Raw genomic sequence first — 11,646 nt, 5'->3', positions numbered from 1 at the left:
TTCAGACAAATCTTCTCATGTCAGTGTGTGAAGCTCACTTTATAGCACTGTGAGAGCTGGAGCCGGTCACTTGGTCAGCATCTTATCACAGCCAATGGCAGAGTTGTGTGCAGTGGACGCAATTACAACTGCTGCCCTCTCACATCCATTCCCATTTCGTCAGCTGGAATAGTCTCAAATGCTCAATCTGGGTAAAGAACAAGCGGTGTGAGGATGGAGCAGCAATTCAGCATTAATTGGGCTCAGATCATGCCATGATAAGATGCTGACCCACTAATCGGCCAGATTTCTCAAAGCATGCCACTCGGGCTTTCGTCACTGTCTGATAATACATTCCTCTTTTGTTTATTCTTTGCAGTTAGCTGCAGTAAATGAGGTACCAAGAGGGGACGTTGAGGTTACAGACGAACAAACTGAGAGTGAAGAATGTCTGCTGCCACTACCTCAGCTCTCTGAACAAGCAGGAAGTGCTGCCTCTTTTAACCAGAATGCTGAGCAGGGAGACCCTGATGTGTATGCGGAAGCTGACGACCCAGATGATGATCTTTCTGATTTCATCGCAGCCAACTCAAAGACGACTCTTCCTGGCCAGTCCACAACTCGACTGCAAGCCACGCTCCTGATATTATCATTTGTTGTGGCAGCTAAGCTACCATGGACACAAGTTGACAGCTTGCTCAAGCTTCTGAACGCCCTCTTTGCTGAAGAGGTTTTTCCTTCAACCAAATATGGTTTTCGAAAACTGTGGAGGCTTCAGCAGTCAAAAATGGTGAGCATTCATGCCTTCTGCCCGACTTGCCAGTTCTTAATTGATGGCAATGGTACCAGCCACTGGCGTTGCCGAATTTGTTCAGAAGTTGCAAGCCTAGGAGAGGTTTTGAAGAAGGGGAGCTTTTTCATCACTCTTAACTTGAAGCGACAACTGCAACAGCTCCTGAAACGCATGGGCAAAATAGTTGGAAGCAACCTGCTTCAGCTTGCTTCATCATGCCCAGAGGCTTTCACCGATATCACAGATGGCCTGCTCTACAAGAAAGTTCGCAGCGACCACAAAATGAAGTGGAGTGACCTAACTTTGACGATGAATACTGATGGTGCACCGGTATTTAAGTCAAGCAAAGGTTCTGTGTGGCCAATACAAGTTGCCCTCAATGAGCTTCCCGTTCCTCTGCGGTGGAAGAATATTTTGGTTGGAGCAGTGTGGTTCGGCAAGGAGCATCCACCTGCACATCTCTTCATGAAAACCTTTGTGGACAAGTTCCAAGAGGTTGGCAGCCTGATGTGGACCTTTGCTGATCAAGTTGTGGAGTCTGCAGTCAGAATTGTGTGCTGCTGTGTCGACTCACCGGCCAGAGCTGCTTTGCTCAATGCAAAGCAGTACAACGGGTACTACGGCTGCACTTGGTGTCTTAACAAGGGAACTTTAGTTGACGGTGAGACTCCTGCTTTCATTCAGTCTTATGATCGAAGGACACAGATATACAGCATATGTTTTACATGGCAGATTGGTTGCCAGCGGTAAAAGTAAGGAATAACAGCCTACTTGGCTAGTTGGATATTTTATACTTTGCCGGTGTTATATTCATGTTTTTAATTATTTTCATTTGTTCTTTACTACTGCTTTGATCTGTGCGGCATGAAGTGAGTTTTGATTTTAATGATTTGTTGTGTTTTTGTTGTAGGCACAGTAAAGTACACGTTTGAAGGCGGTGCCATGGTTGAAAGGTCCCACGACACTGTGCTGTCAGCCATGTCCCTTGCAGTTACAAGAAAGTGCTCTGTCGATGGAGTGAAGGGGCCATCTCCAGTTACGAAGCTAGGAACATTGGACTTGGTCTGGGGCTTCCCTCCCGATTATATGCATTGTGTCCTGGAGGGTGTGACTGCACAAATGACAGAGCTTTGGCTGTCTGCAACTGGGAAGCCTTGGTATGTAGGAAATAGAATTGCCGAGCTAAATCAGCGTATATTGAAAGCACGGCCACCAATAAGCTTCTCGAGACTGCCAAGGCCAATTTCAGAGAGGGCATTCTGGAAAGCCACAGAATGGAAGTATTGGTTGCTATACTACAGTGTGCCATGCCTTCAAAACATTCTGCCAGATAGATATATTAGGCATTTTTCATTGCTGGTAGAAGGCATTTTTATGCTGCTGAGAGAAAGTGTTGAACGCAGTGACACTTTTATTGCAGAAAGGTTGCTGAAACAGTTTGTGGAGGAAGTGAAAATATTTTATGATGAAAGTGCGCAAACATTCAATGTTCATCAACTTCTACATCTGGCGAAATCTGTTAGGATGACAGGTCCACTGTGGGCCACGTCAACCTTCCCATTTGAAGGGGGCAACGGGGACATCTTGAAGCTTGTGTCTGCTGCGAAAGGGGTTCCTCGGCAAATATCAGAAAGATTCATTATGAATGGAGTTCTAAATTCTTTGAAACGTCTGGTACCTCTTCCTCCATTTTTGAAAAAGCAGCAGGAGTTAATTTCAGGTAAAATTTCTAAACAGCACAAATCTAGTGTCTTAGGTGCAGCTTTGCCACCTTGTGTCTATGAAGAACCTATCCAAATACTGTTGAGGCAAAACATTGGTTCCGAGGCATGCGTAAGTAGTGAGTACCTTAGAGCTCGTGTCAAGGGGTTCACTGTACACAGCGCCCATTATCAACAAGCAGAAAGAACATGTTCATGCTACCTGGAAGCAAGTAACGGCAAACTTGTTAAAATTCTCAAGGTGTTTGCTGCTGACAGCAAAATCTTGCTGTTGTGTCAAGAATTGATTACTGAAGTGTTTGAGCTGCCCTTTTTGTTCAGAATCGAGCACCCTCCATTTGGCATCGCTCTCTGCATGCTTTGCGAAGAAAGCGTTGTTTCATCTTGTGTGCTTGTGGAACAAGAGAGCACATTCTTAGTGAAGATGCCTAATCTTCATGAAAGTGATTAGTCATTTTCAGTACCATGAGGGAACAGCATGAAAATATTCTTGAGTAAGACACTTGTATCCCACTTGCTTCAAATGCTGTCAAATGGGAAAATGCCGCCCCTGTGCACCATATTTTTGCATGCTGGATACTACCGAGCTATGAAACAAACCATTCAGCATATTTTTAACTTTTAGGCCTCCTTGGTGTTATGTTTTTACAAGCACGGGCGTACAGTTCGACACGGCCCACTTTTGCAGGGAAACAAAAATTTAAACTTCTTCAGCTTTTGAGCTTTTTTCATCGGTGAACTGCAACATAATACTTCTTGAAGCAAGTTTCAGTGTACAAGCAAGTCGTCTTATACATCCAAAAGACTGCGGTATGGATATTTACCATATTTGAGGTCTTTTTATGAAGTGATTGCTACAGCTCTGTTCCTCTCTTTTTCTACAAAACCAGTGGTCAAAACTGGTTCAAAGCGATGTCATTCTGAGCACAGTTTTACGATATGTATGCAGCATGTGAGACACGAATACAGCTTTGTGAAAAATGCAAAAATGATGATGCTGATCTTTTCGACATAGACAAAATACCCTTTGCCCAGTCTGTTGCACATCTTACTCATAGCAGTTTCACTCATCCACTTTTTCACTGATCTCCATTTATGATTGTGGCCAACTTGCTATTGCGTTTTACAAAATTCAAAATGTCATGAAACTTGGCAGCACATTGCAAGGTACCTAGTTAGTGTTGTTTGAGGTTGCAGCGTGTTGCATTATCATTAACACACTGTCTTGTTTGTTGTGCATGTTCACTGTCACATGGCAGTGGCATCCAGTACACTGTCTTGTGCATGTTCAGCAAGAAAATGTTTCGATAGGCATGTTTTTCTTTGCATTTGCCAACACGTCAACACATACATGCTTCAATGGCAGCTTAGTACAAAATTTAATTATTTACTTGCCAACTGTCTCCATCAAGGGAACACGTAGCCTTAAATATTGAGCCCGCTGGACAGACCAACCAAAGCATGAATGCTCCTGCAGTGCCGTGTTTCACATGAGGTTCGGAACTTAGTATTCGGAGAAGCCTTTGCCCCACAGTATATGCAGTTTAGCTGATGATTTCTCTACAAGATGTATCCCTATATATATGACTTAGCAACCCGAATGAGCCAGCTTTTTTGTAAGTGTTCATTTCTGTTAAATGAACACACTTATCAGGGACTGTTATCTCTGTGTTTTCAATCTGTTCCGAGTTCATGAACAGTTCTTTGAAGCAGTTCTCATGCATTCGTTTATATCCAGTGAAAACTGCACCCATTTATTTTTATTCTTTGCTTACTTCAGCTGGATAACCTGACTGACATTGTATCCTGTGATATGAGCCCTTTTTTATATAATATTGTGCCTTATTAAGTAATGTCAAGTTGCGGTGTACTGTCTTGTGCATTATTTGCTGCTCTGCTGCTCAGCACGAGTTTTTTTATTCTTGTCCTTCATGCTTCGAAGTAGGCATTGTCATGAAAAACAGCAACTTATGCTGAAGATGTTCTCTACAGTGTATTTGCACTTCCTTTGCACCTTTCCATAGCCTTCAGTGGTAATGTACAGCGGGGAATTTTTTCAGTGCATGTAACTTTGGAAGGGCATTGTTTTCCAAGACCCTTTATATAATGATATGTAAAATGTCTTTTGCTTGTTTTTTTTACCTACATGTGCTGACCTTGAGACTTTGTTTGGCTGTTGATGAAAAAGTTGTCTGGGGCATCTCACCTAGCGGGCGTTAAAACAAGTAAACTAGTAGCAAAATGCTCCTTTTAGCAGGTCAGTGCACGAAATAATCGTTGGCCATTTAAACTTGATAGTTCACATTCTCTTCATCTCTTAACAATGTACAGCTCTCATGTCAGTCAGAAAATTAAGCTCTTACAGGCAGAATCTATAGCACAGGGGGAGCTTAGGATGTTTTCGGCTGTTTTGCCGTGTAGCACTTTTTACTGTTGCCAACTCAGCCATGCCTGTTCCTGTCTTGCTGTTCCTTATGGTTTCTGGCATTGCGTCGATGAGCAAATGCACAGTGCTGTGTGAAGTTGTCTTCAAATGCCCTTGCAAAATTTGTTATCAACTGAGCTGGAATTTGCTGTTGTGCTTAATGCAGCTGGCAGCACTTCAGTACTTTCCTACCTGCCCGTTAAGTATTGTGTCTGCACAAAAGCCCACCTCCTTATCACCATTCTGATTCCAGTAATTTCATTGCCTTGATCACTGTGAAAGGCACTGGTAAGCACTGTGGAAGCTGCCTGGCTGTATGAAAGGCCCCACATTGCTATAATTCAGGGAATGAATTGATGGTGTTCTTTTGTGATGCTTTCAGGGGCACTTTCCCAAATGCCCATTTCGCGAAGGCACTACTGCAACTCTGAAACGAAGGAGTTCTATGCTGAATTTTGAGAATAAATGTGTTTTAATTTCTTTCAAGCTTTAGTTCAACCTGCTGTCATGCCTTTATGTTTTCATAGTCACACCAGATACAAATTTTTTGTTGTCCTGGCTGATATGAGCATTTAACTATACCTGGAAGCTAAAAAAGTGTGCCTTTTTTGTCCACATAATAAACAGACTGCCATTCATCCTTAGTGTAATAGTAATAAATACTAAATTATATGCTGTATGATATGCAAATGCACCTCACAATTTACCTTGGACTTTTTTACGGTTTGACTGTGGTGTGAAGACATGAACACCCATAGTTGCAACAATTGACTATGCAATTAAGCAGGACAGAAATCTTTCATTAATCTCAGTAAGTACCAAACCAACCTACATGTTGGTCAGTGCATGAAATAATCCTTGGCCACATGTCTGGCATGTGCCTGAGATTGTATCTGGTACATCATGCAAACTAGAATGAACCGAACAGATCTTTTTGGTGGCGCTCGGCTCCCGCACATGAATACAGCAACAGGTCTGGTGTGCTTGAGCTGGATCATATACGCCAGATGACTCGAAACCAGTCTAGTGTACGTGCACACCAGACGACATGAAACCAGTCTAGTGTGCACACCAGACGACATGAAACCAGTCTGGTGTGCACATCAGACAACACCACACCGGTCTGGTGTGCACATCAGACAACACCACACCGGTCTGGTGTGCACATCAGACAACACCACACCGGTCTGGTGTGCACACCAGACACCACCACACCGGTCTGGTGTGCACACCAGCACCACCAGGCTGGTCTGGTGTGCACACCAGACACCACCAGGCTGGTCTGGTGTGCACACCAGGCTGGCCTGGTGCCCACACCAGCCACACCAGGAAATCCTGGTGTTAACACCAGAACACACTAGAACAGTCTGGTGGATTTTTCAACTGGGCCCCCACATTGCCTATCGAAAATTGGAATTTTTTTATCGCCTGGTTAACCTCCCTGCCTTTCCGTCCTTTTCTATCTCTCTCTCTCTCTTTTTCCTCGCATAATCATCGCATCCCCAACATCACTCGACAGAACTAAGGAAAAGTGCATGCACTATCAAAATATAGCATTACCAAACTAATGATAAAAGGACTAACAGATACAAAGGAGCGGATGACCCAGCTACAGCCTAAGACAACTACAGCTCAGATAGGAAAAAAAATGATTACTTCAAAGCAAAGCGGAATCTTTGGGCTACATAAAAACATTCAAGAGAGCGAGAAGGCGAGAAGGTGTTTCGTCAGTTTTGTTCCGCTGGTACCGCCGCACGTTTTCCCGAGTTCCGCGCATAGTTCTGCCATTTTGCGAAGGCTTTCGTAGGCCTCGCTCAGTGCGTGCTACTTTTGTCACCGTGCTCTCGGTGCCGCTTCGCCATGGGGCGATACGCAAGCTACACCGCTGCCTTTAAGCTAAAAGCTGTCGAGTACGCTTTGGAGCACGGCAACCGCGCTGCCAGCAGACACTTCGGAGTCAACGAGTTTTGTGTCCGCTACTGGAGACGGCAGCACGACAAGCTCAAGGCAACCAGCAAGACTCGGCGTGCCTTCCGTGGTCCGAAGACGGGAAAGTTTCCTGGGGTTGAAACTGCACTCCTGGACTACATTAAGGCTCTACGGGCGGATGGTTGCGCCGTGTCAATAGAGCTGATGCGGAACCAGGCGCGCGTAATTGCAAGGAAAGAAGGCATCTCGGCGCAAGATTTCCGGGCAAGTAACGGGTGGGCCACGCGGTTCATGCGGCGCAATGGACTTTCGCTCAGGAGGCGGACGACGCTTTGCCAGCGGCTACCTGCAGCCTATGAAGACAAGATTGTGGACTTCCATCGCTTCGTGATACGAATTCGGCAGGAAAAAAAACTTCTTGCTCTCCCATATCGGAAACGCGGACCAAACGCCCCTCAATTTTGATATGCCGAGCAGCACTACACTGGAGCAGACAGGTGCGCGGTCTGTGCACATAAGGACGACTGGTACCGAAAAACAACGATGCACGGTCATGCTAGGCGTGACTGCGGACGGGCGGAAGCTGCCACCATATGTGATTTTTAAGCAGAAAACCCTGCCAAAAGGAAAGCTGCCCTCCGGAATACACGTGCGGGTGGAAGAGAAAGGTTGGATGACGGCAGAATTGATGATCGACTGGTTGAAGACGGTGTGGGCACGGCGACCGGGAGCACTTCTTTGTCCGTCGCTTCTCGATCTTGATAGCTTCCGCGGTCACCTCATGGACTCTGTTCGCGCGAAGTTGACGGAATTGCGTACGGACATCGCAGTAATACCAGGTGGCCTCACATCGATGCTGCAGCCTCTGGACGTGTCTTTGAACAAGCCGTTCAAAGATAACGTTCGGAGGCTGTATGCAGAATGGATGGCCGAAGGCCAACACGCTCTTACGCCGGGTGGCAAGATAAAGAGGCCATCTGTGGAGCTGCTGTGCAGCTGGGTAGCAGATGCATGGAGCATGATTGGCGCTGACGTGGTCGTGAAGAGTTTCAAGAAAACTGGCATTTCCAACGCCCTGGACGCGACAGAAGACCACTTGGTGTGGGACGAAGATGAAGAGGGTAAAGCTGAGGAAGCCGACGAAGCAGCGACCAGCGATAGCGATGGCAATGTCGACGTGGACTCCGCGAACTCTGAGTGATGGTGATGTTGCGGGCGGCCACCCTTCGCAAATAAAGTGTTTCTGCAGCTAGTGTTTGTCGTCTCTGTGGTTTTATTACAAACGTAAGTCCTGCTTGCAATTGAAGTTTTGGTTAAATTTACAATAGCTGGCTTGAGAACCCCGGTTCACAGCCTATTTACATTTGCTTTCAGCACTCCAAAGCATTGTTCAAAAATTTTCCCCGCGTAATTATCGCACCCCCTAACTTCGCACCGATTTTCTGCGAAAAAAAGTGCGAGGATTATGCGAGTAAATACGGTATATCTGCCTAGAACTACAAAATGCGCTAGCATGTTATGCCGCGCCGTATAGTAGAGATAAACAAAACTAATTTTCTTTAGTCGAGCTGCTTGGAGCCGAGCCAAGTCAATCCACAGCGCGCTTGTAGCAAGACTTGCGGTCGCGTACAGTGTGGGCGGTAAATACTTTCCCCCTTTATTCTGACAAACGTCGAGCGATTTCAATCCACCGCCCTGCATGTTATCTTCAAAGGGATTGAATTCCCTCTCGTCCCGCAGCATATCTAAATCATCGCTTTTCGAGAAGCGAAGGCGCGCTGGTGTCCCACTCGTGTTGACAACGTGTGTGTACGGAGCGAAAACGTGCAACGTTTTGCTTTGACTGTGCCGAGGGTCTCGCGATATCCCGCGAGGTTTCGAGCCTCGCGTGGTCTCGCGAGACCCTCAGCCTCCGTTGCTATGATGACTAGAAAACACTTCTCCGTCAGTCTTAGGAGCTGCTGAAACGGGCTTCTATCTGGAAAACAAAAGCTAGTACTCACCTAAAACTTCATGCAAGAGAAAGAACGGGCCAACTGAAGGCAAATACAACAGTTGACAGCACGATACCACGTTGAGGGATTAGCGACAAAGCTGTATTCACTCTGAAGCGGTCGGGCAGGGCGCCGCCATCTTCCCTACGCCACGTACGCAACCAACGTGAAGACCGCAAAGCAAAGATCCGAATCTCACGTACGTCCGTGAGACCCACGCTGACGCTTCACGTTATGCGCATGCGCACTGGTGACTCGTAAGCGCTCTACGTCAGGGGGGGGGGGGGGCACTTCGTTGACCTAAAGTGCGGTGAGTCGAAAGCCTTAAGCGCGGTGTTGCTGCTTGTGTCACTGATGTGTGGATAAGATGTTAAGCTTCGCCTCTAAAGAGCAGAACGCGGCAACGTCTTGCAACGCTGCCAGAGAGTCCACAGAACGCCATCGCCCGTTCGGCTGTACGCCTTGCTCGTCGGTAAACTGGTTTTTGAGGAAGGGAAATGTATCTGTCTCGCATATGTCGGTGGACACCTGAACCTCGCCGAAAGGGAAGGGAGGAAGATGGGAGTGAACGAAGACATCGTATTCCCTAGACGCACCTTTATTCATTCCAAACCATCGTGCTGGCATGGCGGAGAGGTTAGCGTGCTCGACTCCCACTCCGGATACCGTGGTTCGATTCCCCAACTCGACCGATTTCCTACTCGGTTTTATTTATTTTTCTGGTCTGACTAGAAAGGGTAAATAGGTTACCTGGTTAATTGACTAATTAAGTAACTCAATCCCACTTACTTGGAGCATCACTACACCATCCCTTTAATTTGTTACATGATTACTAGCCAAAGAACAATTGGCCCCGTTTGAAATTCGCGCACTGTGATGTTACGACAATTTTGACCAATTGAAAATCGTGACATTTCTGTCGACAACTCCTGCTTACAACGATGAGGCATTAAAGGCTTCCGCCTTAAAACTGTCTATTAAAAAGCTCATTTCGTCTACTTTTGCGATTGGCCAGCGGAGTAATACAGAACGCCGCGGATCGCAGCCCAGTGTGAGCAACTGCTTTTTTTTTAACTTGTATTATACTGTAGTAATAACCATAAATAGTATTAAACATAACACCGGCAACATGTAATGCATCACTGGGGAAATTCTGGCTAATTATGTAAAACCAATTAGACATATTAATAACAGTAATTATTAAGCCTTGAAGATACGAAAAGCGAATATCCACCGCCAATGTTACTACCAACGACCTGGGCCGGCTTGCACGAAACAAATAAGACCTGCTTATTTCCAGTCTAATCTTATTCGCGGTCTAAAAGCTCTCTCAGTTTTGAAGAAAGGAAAGGCGCATAGATGGTTCACTTTGTCGGTGAGTGCCTCAAATGCGCACGAACGCCGACTAAAACATTGAGGTACCGAACTTTCAGTCGGAGTTCGTGGTGCATTTGAGGTGTCCACTGACAAAATGAACCAGCTATGCGCCTTTCCTTTCTTCAAAACCGAGAGAGCTTTTAGACCGCGAATAAGATTAGACTGGAAATAAGCCGGTCTTATTTGTTTCGTGCAAGCCGGCCCTGGTAAAAGAAGAAGTTCCAAAGAATACAGGAAGAAAACGAAGCCAGCGCGAGACTTTTCGAGTCTTCTCTCTTAGCTCCGAGGCCCAAGGATGTCTTGCATGGAGCACGGTGGTGGCGGCTATGTTCCGGCGCCTTTTGCTGCGGCCAACCGAACCATAGGCCGAGGCCGAGGTCGTGGCCGGGCGTCAGGAACAACAGCGCCCGTCTTCGGTGTGCAACCGCTCGGCCAGAAGCTGGGGCCACTGTCAGCGCAAGATTCTGCGGCTGCGACAGCACCCCCGGTAAGCCAATCATCAGTCGAAACACTAAGCAAAGAAGGTTATTGCCGAGCTTTTTGAAGCAGTTTCATGGACAGAATTTTACAGTCACTTTCTGTACTGCAGCTGTATATGACGCTGCTGAATTGTAGAATTTGTAAAGCAGGGAAAGGACCAATGCATTTTACTTTGTCAGCAAATACGGCGGTGAGGCGGAACCAGTGGATTTCGGAAGTTAGGCTCTACTTGGCGTTACCCAGAGATGTCGGACCAACGTTACTAGCACCAACTAAGTTTCACAGCTCTGCCCGGAGAGCTCTCCCAAGTGGCGGTCGCGTGAACTAGTGGCGCTGCGAATGAATCTTGCTTCCTCGACGCCGCTCGGTGCGGCTCGCTGGCCCTGCTGCGCCCTTTTTAAAGAGCGCTCGCGAAAGCCGTTTTGTGTTGTCTTTAGTTAATTTTAAGGAGAAGCCTTTAATGCCTCATACTGTCGTTAGCAGCCGTGTCGATAGATGTGTCCGCGTGTCGGCGTCACTACTTAAAAAAAGACCTGTCGAGGCTAAGAATCGAACCATGGCCTTTGGCATTCATTGTGAAAAATCCAGGCTCTAACAAAAAACAAAATGCCTTTGGCATTTGAATTCACTAACTACTCATTTGGCATTTCAACTAATCATTAACAACTCTTGACTAGTTAGTCATAACTGGTTAGTCATGACTAGTTATTCATTAACCAGTCATTACTTGTCATGACTGGTTAGTCGTTAGTCATGGTTAGTCATGACTGGTTAGCCATGACTAACCATGGCTAATGACACATTAGTCATGACTGGTTAGTCATTAAGCAGTCGACTAGTTCGTCATTAACCAGTCATGGCTAGTTATGACTGATTAGTCATGATTACTCATGGCTGGTTAGTCATGACTGTTTTGTCATGAGTGGTTTGTCATGACCAACGTTACTA

At 46.2% G+C, this 11,646-nt stretch overlaps 1 protein-coding gene across 1 annotated transcript; it reads left to right on the top strand.

Annotated features, from left to right (window-relative positions):
- The first annotated feature begins 676 nt into the window (after positions 1 to 676).
- On the top strand, positions 677 to 10,709 carry LOC149356647 (uncharacterized). Its single transcript, XM_089576398.1, has 3 exons — positions 677 to 1,433; positions 1,683 to 2,446; positions 10,584 to 10,709. Exons 1-3 carry the CDS (start codon positions 767 to 769, stop codon positions 10,707 to 10,709), a joined length of 1,557 nt encoding a protein of 518 aa, XP_089432524.1. The 5' UTR covers positions 677 to 766.
- The last annotated feature ends 937 nt before the right edge of the window (positions 10,710 to 11,646 follow it).

The sequence above is a fragment of the Amblyomma mixtum genome, chromosome 3 (genome assembly GCF_055824585.1).
Source record: "Amblyomma mixtum isolate Tamu chromosome 3, ASM5582458v1, whole genome shotgun sequence".
Classification (NCBI taxonomy): Eukaryota; Metazoa; Arthropoda; class Arachnida; order Ixodida; family Ixodidae; genus Amblyomma; species Amblyomma mixtum.
The sequence above is the reverse complement of the archived record's forward strand: the minus strand, read 5'-3'. Positions and strand labels throughout refer to the sequence as shown.

Excerpts from the sequence above, each read along its gene's own strand:
- LOC149356647 (XM_089576398.1), top strand. The coding sequence starts at position 767 with ATGGTGAGCATTCATGCCTTCTGCCCGACTTGCCAGTTCTTAATTGAT. Across the intron at positions 1,434-1,682 it reads CAAGGGAACTTTAGTTGACG|GCACAGTAAAGTACACGTTT; the intron begins GTGAGACTCCTG and ends TTTTTGTTGTAG. Across the intron at positions 2,447-10,583 it reads TAAATTCTTTGAAACGTCTG|GCCGAGGCCGAGGTCGTGGC; the intron begins GTACCTCTTCCT and ends ACCGAACCATAG.